Consider the following 26,816-nt stretch of genomic DNA (forward strand, 5'->3'; position numbering starts at 1 on the left):
TGTTGATTTAGGACTCCTTTTCCTAAATGATTTTATTCAACCATAGGGAAAAAGCATTTTTTCAAGTCAAGGTGGCATGCATAATGAAAAGAGAACTGGACTACAATTCAGAATTCTGTCCCCGAGTTCCATGGGCAGACCAGCTAGTTAATTTTAGGATTTAGTTCTTTGTGGAGTTATGTTTATTTAGGATTTTCTGTCACCTTCTATCAAAAGAATCTGAGATTGCTTGCATTAGTAAACATAATTATAAAATAGTGTAATGTGGAAAAGAGATCCTTAATTTTCCCATTTACAAAATAATGTTGTTTTAGATAATTCATGAGGTCCTCTAAGTTGTAAATTCTTTCTACTTATAAAGTAAAAAATAATTTATTGAAATTAAAGCAATAGATTTGCCAGCATTTGGACATAATTTTAAGATATGCTGACAGTTGACTTCAAATGTTCTAAAATGGAGTTAGACCTACTATTGAAAACATGTAACTCTAATTGGTAGGTTTATATCAAAGATTCAGTTAGTGCATTTCCAGCCTGGATAAATTTGATTAAAGATTAATCCACAATTTTTAAAGATTTGCCATTTTGAAAATGATAATATTTGAAATTACAGAGCTATAAAGTTATAATATATTATGGAAGTTAACATTAAATGGAGGGCTTTAAAAGAAATGGAGGAAGCCAGTAAAAGAAAGAAAGCTTTATTCTGGTTGATTGCTTCATCCACTGAATAATATACAAATTATCACTTTATATATGACCACCAATCAGTTAAATACAGGTTTACAACAATATTTCAATTATATTGTATACAAACATAATTCTATCAACCAAGTATACTTCCATATAACTTTATAGTTGCATATTATTAATATCATCCTTTTTGTTTGTTACTTTAAGTATTCAAAGTACTTTTGTTACATACTTTGATTTAACAAGATAGAGAAGTATCATGAGATGCATTTTACTAGTGAGAAATTGTCTTGCAAGAGGATAGGTGATTTGTTCACGTGCTAAATAAGTGGAAGAACCAAGACTTAGAATCCAGGACCCTTTCTGCATATAGTTCTTTGTGTTTGTATTTTCCTCTGCATCAAATGCATCTCTGAAGAATTCTTACGATACATAGAAAAATGTGTAGGCTTATTAGAAGATGGCTGGGGAAAACCAGATTTCTTCAAATGGTAAAGTTGAAAGAGAGTTAAAAATATTTTCTAAATTTGAAGCCCAGTTACACTAACTTCTGTTGCATATTTGAATGCTCACAGAAGAGGGACACATGTAGAAATGGTTTCATTCAGCCTGGTTTCTCCACCTCTTTGGTGGATGAAAATGCCAAATCATGATGGATCAGAATCTAGAAGGATATCCTTCATTTCAAGAGAGAGAAGGAATTTTTTAAAAGATACTGAAAACATCCAGGGAGAATGTCTTTGGTCACTTCAATAAGCAACTCCAACTATGCAACATCTAATATTCATCTTTATCCTCTGGAAAGTCAAGCAAGCAACATATAAAGATATTTCTCATTGACTGCTGAAGCTGATTCACAGGCTAATTCGGCCTAGATAATTGCCGTTACTCCTCACTGTGATCAGGTGGTTAAACACATACAAGTGTAATTCTGGGGACTTTTCTGATGTGTTCTCCATACTGCTGTCTCCATGGCATGACCCTGAGTTAGCTCATAGCTATGTCTACCCTATATTAAGTGCTTTTGATGTCCCTGGCATTGTCCTCCTGCTTTACATCTTGTCTCATTAAATCCATACAACTACTGTGTGAGTTGGGTATTGTTATCCCCAATTTATAGAAGAGGGTGCTATCAGAGGTCAAGGGCTTGACCCCCAAACCCCTAGCAATATCGCTATTGCCAAAATTCAAACCCAAGCTGGTCTGAATCCACTAGAAAGAATATCTAGTAGGCCGAAATGGAAAACAACGGTGACAATAATTTGCTTCTGTTTAGGCCAAGCATCACCAATTTAGCACTACCTATAAAAGTGCTTTTTACAAAACTGGCATGATTTTATTTTTCTTGTGTTATTACATACCATATTTCACAAGAGTTTTAATTCATTGCTGATGTGAGAGGATGAAGAAGAAGCATTTCTTTTTGCTCCCGGTCTCTGGCTTTCAAACACACAATGGCAGCCACCTTCCTTGTGTTCCCCTTTTGGCCCTTTTTAAGATGATTTAAAAATTAAGGAAATTCACAGCTTTTCTTAAATTCATATTTATTAGAAGGCACAGGCTCTGAAGGATTCAATTTAATTTTTTGCCTGTATAATTCATCTGCCTCCACTCTCATCAGGAATGTGATTTTCTAGCATGCAGAAGTGTAAGAATCTGAACTACTAGTTTTGACAGTGAGGTGTCAACAGCCTCTGTAGCAACTCCCCCTCCTTAATATCCAGCTCTTCTTTCCACATAAGCACAGATGAGATGTATTATCATGAGACTCTGCAACTTCCAGAAACCACGGGCAACTAAGGCGACACTTGTTTCTTTTTCTCAGATAAAATATTACTCTAGTTAGTTTTCCGTTTTCATCATTACCTCTTATGTTCATCTGAATATTGTTTCAATTGTATGTAAAACATTGTACAAATTTAAGAAATAGAAATGTAATTCCATCACAAATCTGAGAACATATTTGATGTACTTCAGTTTCCTCAGTAAGATCTCACAGTTTTAACATTGAGCAATACTTTCCATAGGGATTTAAAACATAGAATGAATCCATTATCCTGATATATATTAGCTTTAAAAATACACATTAAATGCAAAAGTAAATGCTCTGTTGTGCTTATGAGTAGATGCTAGAGAATTTGCAGAGAAAAATGAGAAAATGTTAACTTGATTAGACTGAAAAAAAAAAAAAAAGGCTCACACTGAGAAACAAAATTAGTCCCACAATGGTGGGAGAAAGTTTTTTTCAATAGTTAAGAAACCATATTTTAACAGGCACATTTCACTGTAAGTGTAAATTGTTCCCTGGTGAAAAAAATCAAGTTATAGGAAAAACACCTTTTCCGAAAGTGCTTTGCACAAGGAATTGCTTTAACTTGCCTGTCTCCTTAGGAGTCATTTTTCTCTCAGTGATGCGCAGCCTTTAAAATGGGAGCCTGTTGTAAATGGTGAGCCCTGGGGAGATGGCTCCTTTTCCGTTACCACTTTATTTCTGTTCCACTCACTTCGGAAGAAATGGTGTGTGCAAAGCCAAGGGCAGGATCGACCTATTCTGCAAACAAGGGAGTCATTTACTATCTGTTAATTTATTGCAGCGGAATATCAGGCGCTCTGCAGCAGTGGGCCAGGAATGACGTCAGCAGGCAGTGGTAAGGCTTTATTTTGAAATTTTCTACCTTAAGCATGTGCGGAGACAGCATCAGGCCTTCCAATTGGTCTCTTTACGCCAGTTTGTACTGACCCTCTCTCTGGCCATCACCGCATAATGTATCTGGGAGTCCTAGAAGCCCCCACTGGCAGTAGAGCTGTGGCACAGTGGGTCCTGGAATTGCTGGGGGTGTGGGCAGGGGGTGGTTCCAGAAGGGCTAGCCATTCTCCCAGAGTGATTGAAGGGGGGCTGTTGAGGAGACGATGACCATGGTTCCTCATTCATGAGGAGGGACAGCCTTGCCCTCCTTTGGATCTCCCACTATCAAGGATATGAGCTTGTTGAACAATTCTGAACAATTTCTTAGCTGTCGGGTGCTTGGTCATTATAAGGTGGCAATAGAGAACCATCTCTATTTGCAGCAAGGAGTGATAACAGTGAACTGAAAGTTGATAGGGAATTAAATGCTTTAAGGGTAGAAGTTAGAACTAGAGAAATATTGATGATACCATAAAAGGAATTAAAGTTAAAAGGAGAATTGAAACAACCGTAAAAATAGGTAACAATAAAGAGAAAAGAATTATCTTATTAATATAAAAATAAACGATTTGATTCAGAATCGTTTTCAGTTCTGAAAAAAAATGGACTGGCTGAATTGATTGTCAGTTCATTCAGTGTGATTGATTTCATCACTATGTATAAATGAAGACTAGAGTAGAAATATTTGGAGGAAGAAGAAGAAGGAATAAGGAGTTAGTGGAGAGTAAAGAAGTTGGGATAAGGACCTGGAGAAGAAAACAAAATCAAGTTTGGTTCAAAAGCAGGAACTAGGATATGACATTGACAATTCACTGATTGTCATTACTCATCGGCCTTGACTATTAGAGCTCTCCACAGTGTGAGGACATTGAAGAGGTAGATCCCAGCCCTACGTGCGGGGTAAGCATGGAGTGACTGTGGGGGCAGAGTAGGGGAGGCTCTTCCAGAGAAGGTGGGGTTTGAGGTGGGTCTTGACCAATGAAAAACCTGCTCTAGGCATTCCTGACACAGAGTGAAGAAAGGGTATTGTATGTTCATGGAAGAGTGAGAAGTTTAGAGTGGATAAACAAAGGATACATCTTTGAATTTAGTCTTGAGGATATGATTGAACCTACAGAAGTTTGAACTAATGGGAGTGACATCAGCAACTTGTTTTAGACTTGTTAAGTCTGGTAGCAGTATGGAAGGTAGATTAAAGAGGGGTAGGCCAGTGTCAAGAGCAGTTATGGGGATTTGGACTCTGCGGTTGACCCACTTTTCCATCTTGGTGGCTGGACCAGAAGAAGTTCCAGGAGGTTTCATTAAATTTGATTAAGAATAGGTAGTCTTGTAGTTCCAGCTTAGATGGTGAATACCTCTCAGAGACTGGCGGAAGGAAGATTTGATTGATCTTGTAGCAAGAAAAAAAGAATCAAAGTGAGACTTTTTTTTTCCAAGAGGTACTTTTTTTAAATAGTTCATTTTGGTGTTTATTATAGAATGATGTTAATTTTTAACTTTCTTGTGGTGCAGATATAAATGAATGTGCATTAGATCCTGATATTTGCCCAAATGGAATTTGTGAAAATCTCCGTGGGACTTATAAATGTATATGCAATTCAGGATATGAAGTGGATTCAACTGGGAAAAACTGTGTTGGTAAGAAGTGTTACCTCTTTTCTAAGAAATTCCATTGCTTCCTTTGCCACTGGGAGGAAACTGCTCCTGAAAGGCTTGAAGAACTGAGGAAATGGGATGGTTTATACTTTGTTAGCATGACATATACACATCTTGAAAATGAAAATTCAAGTAATTGAATCCTGACAATTTATGAACGATCATATATCATATTCATTCCATAAAAGAGAAGCTCCTTTGAATATGAAGTACAAAGATGCTGGGCCCATTCTCCTGTGTCTACAAAGTAATCCATATATATGGGCGGGAGGGGAGAAGCTGCTCTTCTCCCAACCCCATATTAGATTTAACCAAGGAAAAACCAGCTTGCTTTTCAGCAATAACTGCCCTCTGGAATGTTTAATAAATGCCTATTTGATGCTCTGACAATCCTTATTTCAGGTACCAGCCAGAAACTAGATAAATCACTTGGTTGGGAAGAATATGGTCAACATGGGCACCATTATTTTCTCTTCAACATTCGGTTGTTGCCTCAGTTAATATTTTCTAAAAATGTATTGATCATCCTGTAATGTAGTGACGTAATATATCAGGTCTCCTAACATTGGGCTTCTGGAACTGGATATTCATGCTCTTGGGAATATGGCAAGTGGTACCAAAACCAAAGAGCAAGATGGTGCATCTTTTTGAATTGGAAGTAAAACACATTTTCTATAAAGGCAAACCTACTTTGATGAAGTAGGATGCAAATTAATAAGTTTTAAGATAAAACAGGAGATGTCAGAAATATCTTTTGCTTTCTGAAAGCCATTTATTGTTCTGATGTTGAGTTTATATCTTCTGCCACTGGAGTATTTTAGTGGCTGCTTTTGAAAAGTATTGCTCCAAGGTAATCATGGTCAGTCTTTGGAAAACGTAATTATTCAGAGATTCTGAAGATTGAAGTAAACATAAATATCCTTTTCAGTCTTTTAATATTTTTAATGGCTGTAACATATCAAACAATAAAAAATTAACATCCTAACATACCCATAAACCATCTCTTGATCTCTTGACATCGTGCACATTCTTTCCAAAGCATCTGGAGCCTAATCAGATATTTCTGGCTCCTTTCAGGAATCTTGCAGTCCAGAAGCAGCTTTGATTCTCTAAGTTGTATAAATTCATTACAAATGCCTTTATTCAAATTCAACTTTTTTCAATACCTGGCCATTTCTTCTCCTTGTCCTTCCTCTTCCCTTACTCCTTCACCTTCTTTCTTCTTCTATTTTTTTTAAATAGCTCCTCCTCCCACAAAATTCTGTATTTATTTTGGTCCTCTAATACCAGTATTGAAAGATTTGGGGCACCTTTTACTAAGTGATATGTGGTGAAGGTCTATATACTCTATGTACAAGTGAAGAGAAAGGGATGGGTTTTGGAGACAGACAGAGGAAAGCTGACTGCAGATCTCCTAAAACAAGCCCTCAGTGGTTTAACTGCCCCCTCTGTCCCTCCATGGCCCTCTCGGAATCATTTCTACAAGTCTCTTGTTTTCACATCCTCAGGCTTTCTCTAGTACTAGCACTGTCACTTCGTCATAAATAATTTTTACTTTCATCTTCTGTTTAACTGTTTAAAGGATAGAATATGCCAAGAGTACCGCACCTCTTGGACAGTGTGCAGTTCTCTAATTTTGCAGATTGAAGCAGCGTACCATAAACAGGCCAGAACTTTTAATAGATAGCTTTCTTGTTCAGAATCATGATGACTGGTTGTCATTGGGGGCAAAGTAGAGATTTTGGTTATTTGGGAAAAAGTAAAAATCTTTTAAAAAAATATTTTTGCTTGCTTTCCTTGTGACTATGTTGCATTTATATGTGCATAAAAACAACTAACAATAAATTGGAGCATATTCTCCACCCCCATTTAAAACAGTATTCATTTTAGTTTCTAAAGCAGTGCCTAAGAAAATGGAGGGTGAAACAGGTCAGAGAAGCTACAAACTTATCCAAAACCCTCTTCTCCTTTCAGCTGCATATTTCTTTGTCTCTCTCTTGCTTTTATTGTTGGCCCAAACCTGCAGCTTCTTTCATTGTGGTTTTGATTGACTTTTGAGAAAGGAATTCTTCCTGCGTAACACCCTTAATTTTAGGGCCACGTTTTAGGGTACAGTTGTTATTGAATATGCATGGTACTTTCAAAACTAGACTCAACTAAAAACAGGTTTTACTATTTCATTTTTCTATAAGAGCCTTTCTTCATTGGCTGACATGAATAAATAATGAAAAATCATTATTTATTTGAGCAGTCCAGAAAGACACAGGGATGTTTTAGCTTCATCCAAAAATCACCACATGGGAAGCTAAAAGGAGAGTTTGGGAGGCAGCAGAGATTTTTCCTTCAAAGCTTTAGTAAAAACTCCGAAGTTGGATCCATTATCATCAGATCAGAGCCTGATTATGTTCAGAGGTATGAAGTTGTGAACCGCAGATGCAGTCCAGCCATTTCCCACACAGGGTTCCAGTGACTGGCTATTTGTTTTATTGAGGTGAAAGTCACATAACCATTTTAAAGTAGAGCATTCAGTGTGGTATTTAGTAAATTCACAATATTATGCAACTACCACCTCCTTATAGATCCAAAAAATTTTCATTACCCCAAAATAAAACCCTGTACCCATTAAGCAGATGCTCCCCATCCCCCCTCCCTCCAGCGTCCACCTTCTGGCTGTCGTGCACAGCGCTGCTGTGAATGTGCACACGCATGTGCATTTATTTGAGCACTTGTTTTCAGTTCTTTGGGGTGTATAACTAGGAGTGGAATTGCTGGGTCATATGGTAATTCTGTGTTTAACTTTTTGAGGAACCTTACTGGCTGCATTTTATCTACATAGTCAATTCCTCAATTGAAGCTTCCAGCTTCTTCTGACATCATCAAATCTTAGGAATTTCAATATTGACCTTTTCGGGAAGTATTAACATTCCTTACATTTTGATAGAATTCTCCGCATGCTATTTTCTCAGATGGTTATGTAACTTCATACTTGATTGTCCCATATTTTAAGTACCTCATAAATTTGTTGCTGATTTAAGTACATTTACTGCTGTGAACCCATGTATTTCCCCTGTGCTGAATTTGCGTACCCTTTATGTAAGGGCTACTAAGTTGTCAAAATGGTGATCCTTAATCAGATTTTCTAATGTGGGAAACATACCTTATTGTGGGTGGTGGGATGTAGTTTAGCCCAAAATGATATAAGAAACTACATAATTTCCACACTTCTTAAATTATCTAAGTAATATGTATTTAACCATTAGGTTTTGCTGCAGACAGGCATATAATTGAGCTGAAACAAGGGGTTTTCTTCAATTTTGAATCACGAGTCAAAATTCCCCAACTTTTTGGACAATTACACATTCTGCAGACTACTTCATAAACCTAATGAGAGTATGTGAATTATTCTGAGGAAGAAACACCCATCCTGGAACTAATCCATATGAAAGATGGACCACACTTTCTAAATATTTCTTTGGTTCCTTAAATCAATAGGATTAGTCCTTTGATTCTGGCCCAATGAAAAAATTATATAAAGTAAAGTTAATAGTTTCTACCAAGTCCAATTTCCTTCCTGCTAAAGCAAAAGTGGCTTGAATTGTGTGTGGTGGCTTTGGGCTTTGTAGTTACCTAATTTAAATAATCAGCTCAAACCACTGTTTTTCTAAATTAGGTTACAGTATAGGAGGTTTGCTTCTTTGTTTGCTTGAATTAAGCATATCATTATGACCTTAAAGACCCGACTTAAAAGAGTAAAGTAGTTGCATACAAGGGTTGCATTCTTTTAAAATTTCATTTTCATTTACTTCCAGATATTAATGAATGTGTCCTGAACACTCTACTCTGTGACAATGGACAATGTAGAAACACTCCTGGAAGTTTCGTCTGTACCTGCCCCAAGGGATTTGTATACAAACCTGATCTGAAAACTTGTGAAGGTAAAAAATATTTGTGTACTTACACTGTGTACTTTGCTGCCTTTGGAATGCCATTAGGAAACTAAGAACAAATTAGAGTAACATCTATTTTAGACTAAACAATTATGCCACTTTAACTACAATTCTGTGGCTCTAAATGGCACCCATATGTACTTTCTAAGCCACTGCTGGTATTTACCTGCTATTGGTATTTTAGTTGTCGTTTATTTTGCATTTAAATACCGCTTAAAAATATTAATTGCATTTACCTGCTAGTGGCATTTTAGTTGCCATTTATTTTGCATTTAAATGCCACTTAAAATATTAATTGCATTTAGTTACAATTGGCATTTTACTTGCCATCATTTAATAGATGAGGAAAATATTATGTGTTAGCAATTTGAGTTAGTAATTTTTAAATCACACTTAGTTTGCTCCAGATTTTCTGAATAAAAAAATTTAGTCCAGGGACAAATTCTGCACTGTAGAGATGTGCTTTATTACTACTTTTGACATTTCAAACTAGTCTAGGAAAAAAACTATTTATGCCACCTTTATTATTTAATGAGGAATATGCAGTAGCAGCTGAGACCAAAGCTTATGTACTCATTCATGCACAAGACTTGCATTTAGCAGTAATGTAGTCCTGTTTTTATTTCAGACATCGATGAATGTGAGTCAAGTCCTTGCATTAATGGAGTCTGCAAGAACAGCCCAGGCTCTTTTATTTGTGAATGTTCTTCTGAAAGTACTTTGGATGCAACAAAAACCATCTGCATAGGTAATTATCCTTCTGAGATTGATTTTCCCATGTTTATCAGTGCTGTTGTGTTTAATATCAGCTTTTACTGCAAGATTTTGTTAAGCATGAACAAAATTTTGGAAATGACCATTACTGTTTATTTCATGATATTGTTCTTGCTGTAATTCCAATGTGAATATTTGATTGGATCTTTGATACAGACTCAATGGAATATCATTTCTGAAGGCATCTGATTCCCTTCCTTCCCTCTGCAGAAACAATCAGGGGCACTTGCTGGCAGACTGTGATCGATGGGCGATGTGAGGTCAACATCAACGGAGCCACCTTGAAGTCTCAGTGCTGCTCCTCCCTTGGGGCTGCCTGGGGGAGCCCCTGTACCCTATGCCAAGTCGGTAAGAGAAGTGGGTGCTGGGGCACCCGTGCCCTTCCCATTGGCTGATTTGCTTAGAAAAGGGAAGCGGAAGCCCAGTACTTTGTAATTTAAAAATATATAATTCTGAGGACCTCAAGGAAACATTGCTGAGTAGGAAACTAGGAGAAATTCAAGGACAATAATTTTCTGTGATTTGATTAATTTCTTCATTTCAGTCACCACATTGTAATGTGTTTAGCTGGTGTTGCTTTCCTGCAGCAGTAATTCCTACTGGCTATCTTGGGAGCCTTAGGATTAAGGGGCTTGATCTTTTTACAGGAGCAGACTTTCTTGCATAAAAGTAATTGACTTAAAGAAACCAGTATTTATGGCTATAGTTCATAAGGGTTTCTGGAGAAATTCTAAATCTGTTGTGAGGCTGAGGTTTGAGAGCCTTGCTCATGATTTTGTTGATTAAATGTTGGAATATATAAAGTCCCTCCAGTGTTCATGCTACAGGGCTTGAGATCTCCAGTTTCTGGACTTTGTCTTCCAAATGCATGTTATGGTAATCCTATATTGTGATTCCTACTCTAGGGCTAAAAGCAAGGTAGAAATATACAGTTAACTCCCCTCTGAACCATCACCTTGGTATTGTCCATAGGGTTCTTTAGAGTCTTTTAGGATATATTAGAGGAATGGAGCTTAAAAGGAGACAGTTGATTACTATTCTTCATCTAGACAATCTGAGATATACTTTGTTATCTCAGACATTCATAGCAACAAAATATAATTCATGTTTCTGTTCCTCTTTCATGTTTCTTATACTATGTCATAACTACAAAGTCTGGATATTGTTACTTCAAATTTGTATGTTTTCATTTTTTATTACAGATCCCATATGTGGTAAAGGGTTCTCAAGAATTAAAGGAACACAATGTGAAGGTATTTCTGATGATTCATAAATCATAGATTTCTGTGTGTATGAAGAATGCTTGTGTTAACTGGGATTGGATCAGGCTGTCATGTAACTTCACAGTGAAAAATATATAGCAGAGAAAAAAAATAATGAAAGCTGCATAACAGAACAATGTTGATTTTATCAGCATATGTATGCTATTGCCAGTGTCAGATCACTGTGGCCTAACAACAAGGTGGCTGAATATGTTTTAGACTGACTGTGATTTAAGGTAACTGTACTTACAAAATGCTATCTATTAAGAAGAGGAAAAAATGGAAGTTTTTGATGAAATTTTAAAATTTGCATTTTTGTTGTCCTGGTTTTTTTGTTGTTGTTTTTTTAATGTTCCGTGGTCATAGATGATTTAGCAGGACACATTCTACTGCCTCTTTTTTGAAAGTCCATGTGGATTCTCTCCAGTTTGCTTTGATTCTTTCTCACAGAGACCCAGATAGACGTAGGTCATCGTGACTAACGCAACCTGACATGACACAGCAGCTGAAAAATTTTAAAAACAGCAATTAGACCCATATGTGGGATGAAATGAAGCTTTTTTCCTGCTAAAACAAAGAGGAACACCATAACCCCCACCCAAGGTCTTGCTTTCCAAATGATGACTGAATCCTTTGGACTTTCTCTGGTCCAGACCCACTGTTAATAACTTATCTGACCTCAGCACACATTTTGGTGTACAAATGGCCAGAACAACAACAAAAAAAACCCCAAAAGGTAAAGCCCCTACCCCGTCTATCTCTTTTACAAGGAAAGATTTCAAATATTTTTCCAACATTACTAGATTGGAAAGTTATTTCTTTCTAAATAGAGTCACAGTTTATGTGAATTTCTTCACCATTGCTCCTCTTTTCTTGGCATTGTTAAGTAAGTGCCTTTCTTTGGATTAACTTGGTGATGAATATTTTTCCAAAATAAGTGCGAGCACATATTGCTCACCATTCAGCAAACTGGGAAAGATTGGTCCATTTGAGAGAAATTGGGTGAATAATACATGAATGAACATGGCCTGTTTCCCAACCCAACCCAACCAACCCAAGCTGGGGCCACTAAGCCTTTGACAGAACAGTCTAAGACCATTGCTGAATTAGAACTAGTTATACACTTTCTGTTGACTTCTCAGCACTGCTCAAAAGAGGAACTTTTAACAGACCCTACATATTCCTCAGTGGTCTTTCTATGTTCACTTTCAAGCTAGTTTTTTCCTTTCTTCTTGGAAAGACCAGGTGTCTGCCTCTCTACTTATTTGCAGCCATCTGATCTCATAAAGCTAATTAATCAACCCCTGGTAACCCCACCTGAGATGTCAGCAGTTCCTAGAGTTGCCCCCAAGAATTCATACCAGCTCCTTGTCTCCACAACTTAAAAGTTGCTCCCTGAGACAGATGGAGAATCTCAGATCAGTATTAATAGTTAGGCTCAGTCTGGTTGTTAGTCAAACATCCCAGAAATTCCACATAAACTATTTGGAGGCAAATTAGTTTTGTGAACTTAACAAGTTCAAAATGGTCTTTTCTTTTGTGGGAGTAAGTATGACTCTATGATTTGAATGAAGTAGAATCATGTTATACAGGTATATTAACTTAATCTTTTCTCCTTGATAGATATAAATGAATGTGAAGTATTCCCAGAAGTATGCAAAAACGGCCTGTGTGTTAACACTGAGGGTTCGTTTAAGTGTCAGTGTCCCAGTGGGATGACGTTGGATGCCACGGGGAGGATCTGTCTAGGTAAATACTGAGTTCATTATTTTTCTAATAACTGTTTTCTTAAAGGTTATCAAAAACAATGTTAACAAGTTATAGCTGAATATTTAATTCCAAGTACAGACACACAACCCCGAATCCAGCATTTTCAATAGGATCCATTATAGTTTCCTTGACAAATAGCCTTTTGGGCTCAACATCTTTGTTCACACTTTATAAAAAGAGTAGAGAACGTGCTCATGAAAAGAAACTTTAATCCTTTGCGGATGTGTAACCATTATATAAATCTCTACCATCACAGTTGTTAATCCAGAACTCTTAACTCTGCCCTCCATATACCATGGACTATAGAATATGGGGTGGTTGGGGATAATAGCATCAACTGAGCTTACCTGGAAACTGTACCTGTGCTTGGTAGGGATGTTCTGCCCTTGGCTGGAAGGACAGGTCCTTGAAGGCAACCCCTGTGGGTGTCAGGAATGATACCACAGCCCCGAAGAGTGAACCTGGGGGAGCCCAGGGCTGTTGTCACTGCCAGTCATGACATAATTCTCTGCACCAAGTGCTGGAGCCCAAAAGGCAATGATTTAGGAGAGGTTGCACACAGAACCTAGAATTCTAAGTCCTTAGAATGCTTCCCTGTGTGCTCTAGTGTCAGCAAGTTTGAGGCCCCGTAGTCACGCTTGTGGGTCTGCAGACTTTTTCTGGTATTGCAGCCAGGGACATGTCCCTCGGATCCCTCAGGAAATGTTGTCTGGCAGCACTGTGTGCTTGAAATCATATTACTTGGAACAGCATCATTAGTGCAGACCACTGAGGGTGGTTAAAGAGAGGCATGTGGAGCATTTATAAATGATTTACTTTATAAATTTGTAAGTTAGAACTAACTAAATATGGACCTTTATGGTTTATAGTGTAAGCAGTATGAAATAGAAATTACAGAACCCGGAGCCTAGAGCCTTTTTGTAACTGAGGATGTCAGTTAACCCCATTCTGAGTCTTAGTTCCTTTGTTTAGGAGGAGTCAGGATTTACTGAGAACCTGCTCCTTAGATTCTTTGGTAAAAAGATGCTTCAATGCTTAATTTATGATTTGTCTTTAAAAACCCATCTTAATATTGGTAACCTGAATGTGACGTTGCCTGGAAGGCTTCAGAAGCTAACTCTAGAGGAAGCTCAGGCGCTTAGGTGAATGGTGAACACATTCTGGAGGAGAAAGAGAGGAATGATAATGCCTGACATTTTTATTACAGTTTACTGTTTTCAGATGTGTAATCTCATTTGAGTTTCATGGCACTCACCCCTTGAGAGATGGGTGGGGCATCGTTTTAAAGATAGGAAATTCTGGCCTAGCAGTTAATAATTTGCCAAAAACAAGTAGCTTCTTAGTGTCAGCGCAGGACCAAAATCCAACTATCTTTACTTCTGGTCTGTTGTGCTTTCTCTCTTCCTCACAACCCTATGAATTTGTCCCACATGTCTCCTGAAGAGTCTGCATGTCAGCACGTGCTGAGGTGAGAGAAATACCTGAGAAGAGCAGTACTTGCTTTTTCTTTGTTGCTTTTCCTCTTTAACTAATTTCAAGTAGGGCAGTCCTCACCAAGTTCAACATTCCACCCCTCCAGAAAAGAAGTGGGTCTGAGGAGGTTATAAATCTAGCTAAGATGTGCTCCGACAATAGGGAACGCTGGGTGCTTTTAGCTAGAGGGGGATGAAAAGATCACAGAGTGCCTGCATCAGTGACAGGCAGGTCTGTACAAGGAGAAAACGTCTCCCAAAAGAGCATCGTGGGATTTCCCAGCATACTGCTCCTTACGTAGAATTACCAGAACGTGCTGAAAGTTGAAAAGGAGTTGTCCATAAATATGAGGTGACATGTGAGATGACAAAAGAAGAGTCTATTAGGCAGGAATACCCACCAAAAAACCTAAGTTCCTTTCAAGGAAAAAGGAATTATTCTAGTCAGTAAGGATTAGCAATTATTGTGGGTGCTGCACCGTGCCTAACAAAGCACCGGTGGTTTGGTACATGGAAACAGGGGCGCTGCGCTCAGCCTGCCTGTGTCCCTCCGACAGATATCCGCCTGGAGACCTGCTTCCTGACGTATGAGGATGAGGAGTGTGCCCTGCCCGTGCCTGGCCGACACCGCATGGACGCCTGCTGCTGCTCGGTCGGGGCAGCCTGGGGCACCGAGGAGTGCGAGGAGTGTCCCGTGAGAAACACCCCTGCCTACGAGGAGCTCTGTCCCAAAGGGCCCGGATTTGCCACAAAAGAAATTACAAATGGAAAACCGTTGTTCAAAGGTATCATGTTCCCAGGGGTGGCTTACTTTTCTTTTTAGGCCCAAAGCATACATTTTCATGAGCCCAGGGATCTACTAATAGGACTAATACAGTGACTAACCTCCATGTGGTCATCCCTTGATCATCTCAGTGTGCATTTTTTGCCTTCTGGATTATGGATAGTAAAATGTTCACTCTGTGCTGGACTGTCCTTTTCGTGTGTCTCAGGACTTCCTGGGGCACTTGCCTCTCCCATCCAGCCATTTCCAAGTGTTAAAAATAGATTTTAATACCGTGCTAAGCCAAATATAAATGAAAGAAAAATATGATCAGGGCAGCTTTTATGGCCCCTATGAAAGCTGTGTAATATGGCTTTTTACCTGCTGATTTGGAGCATCCATGTCCCTGCCTTCTTCCGTGAGTATAGATAATGGGGGGTGAACGGTATGAGAAACTCACTGGCAGGTCATTTCTACCTCTCTTGACATCAGGTAGATGTGAACTTGCTTGTATTTCTTGAGCTTTAGGGCTCGCTTTGAGAAGGCCCCTTTAGGGGAAACTCAGGCCACATGTTATATATGCAGAGTCCCCTGATACACAAGAAATTTCATGAATTCTTTAATGAAACCTTAATTGTGTGTAATATTGAGAACATATTACAAATAGTATCCATTATTTACAAATAATTTAAGCCACAAATGGCATCTTCTTTGAAATTCTTATGTATATCCCACAAAGCATCAAAGAGCATTACATCAATATCTCATTCCACTATGCAGTCAATGGGCTGTTGTGGGACAATCTATTCAAATAGTCTTCTATGTTTTGTAAGTAAAGGAATTGGTGGTTTAGAGCATTCGTTCATTCAGCAGATATTTTTTAACTGTTCACTGTAAGGTGTGCTGGGTGCCAGAAGTTTAATCAAACATACTCTGCTTCTCTAATGATACTTTCTAAAGAAGTTGAAAAAGCTATAAATGTTTAAAAGTCATATTTCTCATGGATCATTGATCATTGTTTAAAACAAGCATTGTCAAGTCCTTATAACTGACTGTGAAATCATAAAAGTCTTAGAAACAAGAGACCTTCCAGTCCTCGGGATTTTAAATGGTGGGCTCTGAGAACTCCTCATTGATTACTCACAGACTTTTCCCACATTTTATTTTCCTTGTAGATATCAATGAGTGCAAGATGATACCGAGCCTCTGCACCCACGGCAAGTGCAGAAACACCATCGGCAGCTTTAAGTGCAGGTGTGACAGTGGCTTTGCTCTGGATTCTGAAGAAAGGAACTGCACAGGTCAGTGAATGGGTCACAGCTGTGGGGGCCACCCTTTAAATCTCTTCATCTTTATGCGGTTGCCCCGGTGCTCATTTGCTGTCATCTGTGGGTTTTGCGCAGACATTGATGAGTGCCGCATATCTCCTGACCTCTGTGGCCGAGGCCAGTGTGTGAACACCCCGGGGGACTTCGAATGCAAGTGCGATGAAGGCTATGAAAGCGGATTCATGATGATGAAGAATTGCATGGGTAAGTTTAGGATCATTTGATCAGCACAGGAAACAAGGATGCCTCAAAACTTGGATGACTTGTAGCGCGTAGTCCAGGCACTTCCTGCTCTCCCAGTGCGTTGGTCTCCAGACTAATGAGTCAGGAATCAGTCTGAGACCGAGGGAGACCGGCAGGTAGGAGTGAGGGAATCGTGGGGTTGTGGGTGGCCTCAGTTATGGGTCCTCAGAAAGTGAGTTGAACACCTGGAAGAGACACCCCAGGAAAAAGAGAACAATTCCAATATGCACTCTATTTAGCATCACATTACAGGATTTCTGTCCAATATCTCTAGAAAAAGAGATTGATTAAGCAGGTTGACTTAGGTCATGTTACTTAGATATAAAACCTGAGATAAAGATTCTTTCAAAAAACAAAATTTGAGAGAGAGAGAGGACTCTAGGAGGCACCTTAAGGTAGTAAGGGAAGCTGGATAGAGCAGAGGAAGACTATAAGCTGCTGTTGAGCCTTAGCCTGATCCCACGGAGAGCTCAGAAGTGCAGATAGCACCATAGAGTTGTTCCATCTGAAGCTAGGAGGCCACAATTGTGAAATTCTATGATAAGCATAATCAACTTCAGTTGGTTTTTGGCCGTGGGCGGCCCCCAGCATGGGAGAGGGGTCTAATCTCTTACCTCCTTGCTGTGGACAGCAATTACCTAGGAAGAGGATCTGTGAGCCTTCAGCAGCCAGGACACCCAGCAACTCTGGTAAAGGGGTTCTGGGCAGGACACTGCCACCGTCTGTAACATGGGTCACTTCCACTTGGCAGATATCGACGAGTGTCAGAGAGATCCTCTCCTGTGCCGAGGAGGCATTTGCCTAAACACCGAAGGAAGTTTCCGCTGTGAGTGCCCTCCTGGTCATCAGCTGTCTGCCAACATCTCAGCATGTATAGGTAAGAAGGAAGATTCTCCGACCACTCCAGACCCACGTCTCTGCTGGAATCAGAAGCTTACGGTTGGATCTTTGCTATCCTTATCTTCTCCACAGACATCAACGAGTGTGAACTGAGTGCGAACCTCTGCCCCCACGGCCGCTGTGTGAACCTCGTAGGGAAGTACCAGTGTGCCTGCAATCCCGGCTATCACTCCACTCCCGACAGGCTGTTTTGTGTTGGTAAGTTCTGTATTTCAGTCCGTTTCCTTTCGTTGTGTTTCGTTTTTAAAACAAGCGATGTACTCTGAGTTTTGTTTCCATCGCTGGTTACTTTTACTTAATCTTTATTGTTTCCCTGGAAGTAAAATTCTTTTTGTAGTGGCTCCCGGCCTTTGGATCTCACCTCCCTTAACTGTTGAAAGAAGAGTTTAGTGAAAGATGTAGAATGTTTTAACTCTCACATGTGTGATTTGAACCATGCTGCTTTAAGCATGAATGTTGGTAGACACTTTGTTTTTGCCCACGCACACTGAAGCAAATCAGCAAGGGGTTACTAACCACCTAAAAGACAAAAGGCATAGAATTCAATGTCTGCCCCCAGGTACCTTGCATCGTTTAAAATCAGGTAGTTTAGATCAGCTAAAAGAGTTCAAAGAACAATTATCGGAAAGAAGACCATGGTGTGTTCGTATCTTACATTGAAATAGAGGCCAGGGTTGGCACTCAAAAGATGGGTTTTTGTGGGGCAAGCATTTTGCTTTGTGGCTGGCCCTCTGTAGGTTTAGTGGTGGCAGGAAGAGTGGCGCAAAAAGCTCTGTGGCTTTATTGTGCCCAAAGCCAAAGTGAAACTTTATAGATACTGCCAGTTTTTGTCTGGTTTGGGGTGTAAACCATGTGGAACTGCCAAGTCTCACATTTCTGCCCCAAACCATAAATCAAGCCCGAATTCTTCTGAAACATGGCCTTGAACAACTCAGAACTCCAACTCAGATTTTTGAAAAGGATTGGAACGTTAGCCAGTCAAACTGAATTTCAAGTTTATAAATGAATCTGTGGCCAAGAAAATTTCACCCACGTGCCCCATTATCATAACTGGGTTATGTTGTCATAGCATAGCACCTAGTACTTCTGGATAGTATGTGCCAGGCCACATATTGTGCAATTAATTGTACATCCATCCGCTTCTGCAGTGGAAGCATTGTGAAGGCAGGGATGATGTCTCTCTTACCATTAGATTCTCACCTCTTAGCACATAGCAGATGTGCAGTTAATATTTCTTGAAGGAATGGAACAGTGACTTCCAGATGTACTAGGATGATTTTTATTTGCTTTACTTTACTGTTTTAGTTGGGGTTCTCCAGAGGAACAGAACAGGATATATGATGTGTATGTGTGTGTGTGTGTGTGTGTGTGTGCATGTGTGTGGAAAGAGATTTAAGAAATTGCCTCATGCAGCCATGGGGGCTGGCAAGTCTGAACACTGTAGGGCAGGCTGCAGGCTGGAAACTCCAATAAAGGTGATGTTGAAGTCCTTAGTCTGAATTCCCCAGGGGAGGCTGGCTGGCTGGAAATTCTAGCAAAAGCCAATATTGAAGTTGAGGCAGAAATTTTTCTTCTGACCCCTGAAACCATCAGTTCTGGTGTTTAAGACCTCCAACTTATTGAAGGAGATTATCCATATTGTTGAGGGCAATCTCCTTTCTTGTTTGTAGATGCAATCAACTTATTGTAGATGCAAATCTCATCTACATAATACCTTCACAGTAACAAGTAGACCACTGTGTGTGTGACCAAATGACTGGGCACCATAACCTATCCAAGTTGTCACATTAACCCATGCCTGAAAACATTAAACATGTGCCATGATCATAAATGCAGAGAAAGGTGATATTATTTTCATTTTTCTAGACATCGATGAATGCAGCATAATGAACGGTGGTTGTGAAACCTTCTGCACAAACTCTGAAGGCAGCTATGAATGTAGCTGTCAGCCAGGATATGCACTAATGCCTGACCAGAGATCATGCACCGGTGAGTAGGCTAAAGCCTCGGGTTGAAAATTTTCAATACCAGATCCTTAAGTAGAAGTGGTTCTAGGCCTGGTCTTTGAAGTCAGGCAGTACTGGATTCAAATTCTTGTTTTGCCACATGTTTTAGCTGTATATCCTTAATCAAGATAGTTAGCATCACATTCCCCATCTATAAAATGGGGTTCAGATTGCCATATGGAAGAGTATATATTGCCCTCAGCATAATGCATGCCATGTGCTCAAGAAGTGGGGTATAAAAAACATTTTCTTCATTGATTAGAATTTTGAAGAGTCTGATCCTTTGGTCTAATTCGGTGGTCAGGATTTGCTCCCTGGGGCAGCTGTATCAGCATCACCTGAGAACTTGTTAGAAACGCAGAATCTTAGACCCCTCCCCAGAGCTACTCAATCAGAAACTTCTGGGGTTGACCCCAGCAATCTGTGTTTTAACAAGTCCCCCAAGTGGTTCCGATGCATGTTAAAGTTTCAGAACTGAGGTCTGATTTATACTTTCTGCTCCATCACCTTGGGCTAAAAGTGCCAGGCACCCAGCTAGAGATGAGAAACAATGTGGGTAATACAGATTTTTCTTTTGGCTAAGAAGAGAACTTGGGTTTAAGAGCCAAAATTATTTTATCCAACCCAGAAAAATCTTGCCCCAAATCCCTAAAGATAAATTTGGCTTTGAAAAGTAAATGTTGATAATAAATACTGCTACTAAAAATGCTTTTAAGTACTTAGGCCTATTTTGAGCAATTTTCACCATATAATATCAGTAAAACAGAAGATGTTAGATCTTAAGTATTTAGAATTTGACAGTGAGACGAATAAGATTCATGATCATTTTTGTATGGCAAATTCATATTAGAGATAAAATTGTTAATTAAGTAATGGACTTGTAAGTGGGCGTGGGCCTTGTCCTCGAACATTATGTTGTGAATCTTAAAAACAGTTCTTTCCTTTTTTTACCCAGAAATGATAACCCCATGGGCTAATTTATGTAAAGCTCCATTTCTCTTTGAAAGCTATTAGTCTTATAGGAGTAAGCTGAGTTTATTTAACTTGGGTCTGTTATTTTTACATCACTGAATAATGGAACCAGTATCAACAAGATGTGGTTGTTGGTTTTATTCTCTGTAGACATCGATGAGTGTGAAGATAATCCCAATATCTGTGATGGCGGTCAGTGTACAAACATACCTGGCGAGTACAGGTGCTTGTGTTATGATGGATTCATGGCATCTGAAGACATGAAGACTTGTGTAGGTAAGTGTGGAAGGCAGAATTTTCAACTTTGTCTGTTTATTCACAAGTATTGTTAAATTATGTAAAGGTTAGTTTGAGTCGTCAATAGGGAAAATGAAAAGTAGGGATACTGAGGGGCCTAGTTCTGATATTTTAAAGTTAACACTCCAAAAAGCAACTGTTTTGTGACTGTAATATGATGCTCTTGTCAAATATGTTATGTTGTACTGAGCTGGCCATTGGTCAGCTCAAGATAGACATTTCAGTACCATTATAAAAATTTTCTGTCATGAATTGTAGCAAATGTACTGTACCAATGCAAGGTGTTAATAATAAGGTGGGAGATGAAAATTCTGTATTTTATGCATGATTGTTCTATAAACCTACAACTTCTCTAATTTAAAAAAAAAAAGGTAGGCATCTCTTTTATTTCTATACATTATTTCTGTCCACTTAACCCTCCTTCTGCTGTCACAAGAGTTTAGGCTTTTAAAACGTTTGACTAAAAGCAAGCAAAATTTATTTCTGACAAGAATGCGGTAAGCTCTACCATTGATTATATTTGCTTTGGATAGCATCTATTGCTCCAAGTTTGTTCAACTCTTTTTTTGTGTGTGTGTGTGATATCTAATCTGCCTTTAATCTTATCCAGTGTATTTTTCATCTCAGACATTGTAATTTTTCATCTCTAAGAGTTCAATTTGGATCTTTTTTATATCTTTTATTTTCTGCTTAACATGTTCAATCTTTTCTGTAGCTTTTTGAACATCTGAAATGTAGTTATAATTACTATTTTTATGTCCTTATCTACCCATTCTATCATCTGTGTCAGTTTGGGGTCATTTCAATAAATTGACTTTGCTCCTCATTTTGGGTCGTATGTTCCTGATTCTTTGCTGGTCAGGTAATTTTTTATTAGGTGCCAGACATTGTAAATTTCACCTCAGTGGGCACTGGATATTTTTGCATTCCTAGGAATATTCTTGAGCTTTGGTCTGGAACACAGTTAAGTTACTTGGAAACAGTTTGATCCTTTCAAGTCTTACTTTTAAGCTTTTAAGCAGCAGTTAGTCCAGAGCTACTTTTGCCCTATGGTGAAGCAAGACCCTCTTGGGTGCGCTACCCAATGCCCTATGAATTTTGAGTTTTTTCAGTCTGGCTGATGGAAACAGGCACATTCCAAGCCTTCTGTGCTTTCTGAGGATTTTTTCCCTCTACTTCTTTTGGGTGGTCTTTTCTACAGCCTCAAGTAGTTTCGTTACATGCACGCACTGATCGCTAGTCATCTGCACACTCTGCGGATCTCTGGAGTTGCTCTCTCTCTCTGCATTTCTCTTCTGTCCTTCCTCTTCCTGGTGAACTCTGGCTGCCTTGGCTTTCCCAGACTTACAGCTTCATCGTCTCAGCTCAGGATCACTGCCTGGCATCCACCTCCCTATGCCTGGCCTCAGAACTCTTCCTGTGCTGCAAGCTGAGGCAATTGGAGAACCCTCCTACTTTGTTTTCTCTCTCTCATGTATTATTGTCTTTCATTGCTTAATGGCCATTGTCTAGAAAACCACTTTTTTCACATATTTTGCATATTTCCTCTGTTTTTCCAGTTTTTTCAGGCAGGAAGGCAGATTTGGTTCCTGTTTCTCCATCTTAGCTGGAAGCAAGAATCTAAAATTGATTGTCTTTAACTTTTATCACATTTATATCTTCTGACAACCCTCACTGAATATTTGTGAACTTCTAGAAATTGAAGTGAATCCCATAAAAAATAAATGATTTAATTTGGGAAAGAAGTGAAGTTTTAAAGCTACCTGCACTAAGACTAGCGGTGCATCTATCAATTCTTTTCAAATATGGAAAATGATTGTTAGCATCATGCAGATGAAATTAAAATTTCATCTTGCAACAGAATATGCTGTATTACAAAATTTTCTAGACTGACACCTAAACAGGGAAAGGGATGCTTTCTACTCAGCCTGGAGTCAGTTAGTTCATTTGATAATTTGATCCCCTGCTTGTTGTTCAGATAAACTCAGTCTGCATGTTCAGCCTGCAATTTAGAAAGCAAATGTGAATTGGACTTCGTGAACATGATAATTTTCTTTCTGAGTGAAAATTATTTTGCCTTTGCTCATTTTTTGGTAGTTGTTTTGTCTCAGGAAAAAAGCGTTTGAAGATATCAAGTAAATGTGTATTAATAATGTCAATGTTTTACAGATGTCAATGAATGTGACCTGAATCCAAACATCTGCCTAAGCGGAACCTGTGAAAACACTAAAGGCTCATTTATCTGCCACTGTGATATGGGATATTCAGGCAAAAAAGGAAAAACGGGCTGTACAGGTGTGTTTTTCAAAGTGAGCAATAGAATGTTAAGTGGTTAGGAGAGTGCTATTGTACTTATAGGCTAATGCAAGTTTTAAACTATTAATTATTTAATTGCATTATAAGGCATTTTGTATAACATTTTCATTAATTCACCCCCTACTTCTTTGAAATATGTTATACTTTAGATTGGGTCTAAGCTGAGGATTTTTCTTTACTTGTGAAAAGAGCATATTAAGTAAATGAGGTTAAATTTACTTCTTTGCATCAGGGTAATTTAATATGCTGTTTACCAGATATTCTTATCCCCTTTTTAAGGCATTTCTCAATGACCTCCGGTGCCAAAACTTTGCCTAAAGTTTTGTAACTGATACTTTTTAAGAGAAAAATACACAATTCATATATTTCATCAGTTCACGAGTCCTCCAATTCCTCTAAATTAGTGTGCTTTTGATGTATTAAGTTGCTTTTGCTGGAATAAGTCTATTCTTGGGGCTTAGAAAATCGTATGAAGTGATCATGGAACCATTTGTAATTGTATTTTTCCAATATCTATAACACATAACATTTTTTTCACAATATTTGTATTCTATTAAACATCAAATGAAAGAAGTCACTTTGTGCGAATGACATTATTTTGTAAATGTTTAGCTGATATTTTCAAGCATGAGGCACTGATGTTAAGTGCATGGAATAATAATATAGTAAAGTTTTGCTGTAGTTATTTATATTAATAAAATGATTGTATCATATAACATAATTTAAAAGAGAATAAAGACCATAATGAGCTTGAATTAGGTAACTGTATCTTTTCTTTTCAAATAACAGACTCTAGTTCCAAAAGCCAGTTTGCCAAGCCCTTGTGACTTAAAACATGCATTAAAATATTTGCACATTGGCTGTGTGGTAAATGTACAGAACCTTCCCTTAATTATATCAACAATTTCAAGAAATCCCTCCCCCCTACATATATCATTTCAAACTGGCCAATGCTGTTTCAAATTTATGGATCTATAGAATAATAGCAACAACATTACTATTGATTCAAAAATTATAGCTTTTAGCCAGATTTTTAAAGAAAGCATGAAATTAAAGTGCTTTCATGGCTCACTATGTACTCTTCCTATGAAGGATGGCTAGGGGTCCACTCTAATAAATGGCACGGTGTTAAACTGTCAACTCCCCATACGATCTTCAGTGTACAAATCATGTTTAGCTTTGTAGGTCAAGATTTTAGATATACAACTTGGAGCAAGGGATAGTGCTCTGATAGCAATGAAGAGCAAGGTAGGTCAGTTCCATGTTTCATTTTACCTAATAGAGGCCAATACTATCGTTTGGCTAAATTGAGCTCGCTGAATTTCCTCCCAGACAGCAGTGATGCTTCTGAAGGGAGCCATTAGCCTATTTGGACTGCCTTCTTTTCCTGTAAGAAAAGTGTCTCTGGAATTCCATACTCCAAATTCCAGCTAACTGGGGCATGTGCAGAGGCTGATTATTTTAGGCTTTTTACCAGGAAGACTTACATTTTCATGAAATATTAATATGTTTTAGGGAAATGAGATAGAATATATATAAAGCCCATGACACAGTGCTCGGCATACAGTAGCTGGTCAATAAATAGTAGCTATTGTTGTTATTATTAAATGATACATGCCGGGACAGTGTCTAGAAGTCATTTTAATTAAAGACATAACTTCTAGTCTAGCAAAGTTTCTATACTGCTATTTACTTGAAATCAGTTTAAAGAAGGAAAATATTACTCTGTATATTAAAAGGCTTGCTCTTCCTATTTTAGTTTGCACAGGTAGTGAGACTCTGGAGATGAGCTGTGCACTCCACGTTGGATAAGATGACACCAGTTTTACATTTAGAACGGCAGCAGTTGGTGAATCACATGAATAGAAACATAGATTCAAAGTCCAAGAAATACTTTTTCCTTTTCAAAGGACAACATCCCCCCTCTTTTAAATTGTAGTGAAAGAGAGCTTGTGTTTCCTGGCCCCCTTGACACCACAGTAGTGTGGCACGTCATGCTCTTGCCCAGGGGACCAAGGCTCTGGATTCTGTTCCCTCATTCTTCCACTGGTTTGTGATCTTGAATCCATCACCAGGTTATATGCAGAAGTGTTCCCTCTGGGTAAGCAACCCTGATGTGACATATGGAAGGAGGGGCACATTAGGGAGAGAAGAAAAAGAGGCCCCTTGTAAATAGGTTATCAACAACTGAGGGTTATTACATTTGATTGGAAATGACTTAAACAGGAATTGGCAGAAATTTTGATATGTTTAAAAACAAGTTTTTAAAAATCTGGGCGAAAATGTTTTTTAATCCCATGTAACTAGGCTCTTATAGCCAGCTTTTAGCTTGAAATTATTGTCACTCATAGTTTAGAATATCATCAGGTTACCTTGGTAATGTCATATTAAAGACAAGTCTATAATGTCCAGACAACTAGGGTAAGTAGAAATTACGTATCTTTCCTAATTGGGTAAGCAAGCCATAAAACAAATAACAGCAAAGAACAGACTTGGAATTGTTTTGCTAACAGACAAAAGAAATGTATCTACTTATTATTATGTATATTTTTAGTGAGTACCCTGCAAAGGAATTATAAAAATATGTATGCTATTTCTTAGGGAAGGAACTCTGTTTCATGAGAACTAAAAAAGTTCTCTGGGTTCCATTACAGCTTTGTCTAAATATTTCAGCTCCCTTGTCATTACTGATTGTTTCCATTTTAACAAATAAACATGTTTTTCCCCCAATCACTTTAGCAGTGTTCAGAATCCACCCACTGACTTACATTCCCAGCCCACACAGATGTTAAGGGTTTCTTCCTTTTTCTCCTTAAGCTTTGTCCAAATCATGGGTTTTGCAGAGAGGAATGTCCAGTTTTATGGAGGGAGAGAGAATATTTGCTTCAAACCTGGAATACAGCTCTTCTGTCCTGGTTTAAGGGGGCTGGATTACAACTAGAGCTGGATTACAATTTTTCTGTGCCCCAGTATACAGCTTCTGCTGCTCATTATACGTAATTGTAATTAGACAATAAACTGGAAGAAGAAAAACTAGGTCACCACTAGATGTCATTCGTGGTGGATCCTTGCTTCTCAAAAGCTAATTTATAAAAACCTGCCTCCCATCATGTGATCACTCAGTTAGTGAATATAGCATACCATCCAGTGGTGTGCAATCACAGTTGTCTTTAGTTAACACTGGAGTTCTGGGTAATTGCATTTCACAAACTGTCTGGCTCCTTTTCTCATGAGAAATGTTGCTGGTGGGTCTTGGTCCATGGAAGAAAATCATATACTTCAAAACTATCAGCAGTCAGTGAGAATTTGCGTTAATTTCCTTCCAGCTTATTATTACTGCTAATTCTCCTCCACTGGCTGTCAGCCTATGAAAACTACATGGGTGTTCAGTTAAACAGTCTTGGCTCAATTTTCCATTCAAATTAAGAAACACAAGTAGCCTTCACAATTGGTCTCTCCATTTACTCTAACCCTGTTTCCCCAATGCCTAATCTGGGAGATTCCACGGTAATGCCAGCTGAGTTGGATTAGGGTTTACTCTACTTGGGCCCAGACTGCTGGGAAGGCAGGTGTTTGTGGTGGTGATGCAGCTTCTCCCTGTGTAACTGTATCAGAGTACAGCCCTGACTCAGACATCAGACTCAAGTGGGACACTCCCAAAATCTATGCCCAGCTCTGTGCAGACCCCACCCTTGCCTTTCAAGAGAGCTGTGCAAGTAGAACCTTTGAGA

At 38.7% G+C, this 26,816-nt stretch overlaps 1 protein-coding gene across 2 annotated transcripts in view; it reads left to right on the forward strand.

The window, feature by feature from the left end:
* FBN1 (fibrillin 1) overlaps positions 1-26,816 on the forward strand; it is a 250,836-nt gene that overhangs the window by 161,735 nt on the left and 62,285 nt on the right. For both annotated transcript variants that reach the window (XM_037834045.1, XM_037834046.1), the window contains 15 exons: positions 3,288-3,341; positions 4,892-5,017; positions 8,845-8,970; positions 9,611-9,730; positions 9,967-10,104; positions 10,959-11,009; positions 12,642-12,767; positions 14,818-15,045; positions 16,199-16,324; positions 16,427-16,555; positions 17,346-17,471; positions 17,567-17,692; positions 19,361-19,483; positions 20,623-20,748; positions 22,939-23,064. In XM_037834045.1, coding sequence (XP_037689973.1) covers positions 3,288-3,341; positions 4,892-5,017; positions 8,845-8,970; positions 9,611-9,730; positions 9,967-10,104; positions 10,959-11,009; positions 12,642-12,767; positions 14,818-15,045; positions 16,199-16,324; positions 16,427-16,555; positions 17,346-17,471; positions 17,567-17,692; positions 19,361-19,483; positions 20,623-20,748; positions 22,939-23,064 — 1,851 coding nt within the window. The remainder of the gene's footprint in view (positions 1-3,287; positions 3,342-4,891; positions 5,018-8,844; positions 8,971-9,610; positions 9,731-9,966; positions 10,105-10,958; positions 11,010-12,641; positions 12,768-14,817; positions 15,046-16,198; positions 16,325-16,426; positions 16,556-17,345; positions 17,472-17,566; positions 17,693-19,360; positions 19,484-20,622; positions 20,749-22,938; positions 23,065-26,816) is intronic.

This window comes from Choloepus didactylus, chromosome 4 (genome assembly GCF_015220235.1).
Source record: "Choloepus didactylus isolate mChoDid1 chromosome 4, mChoDid1.pri, whole genome shotgun sequence".
NCBI lineage: Eukaryota > Metazoa > Chordata > Mammalia > Pilosa > Megalonychidae > Choloepus > Choloepus didactylus.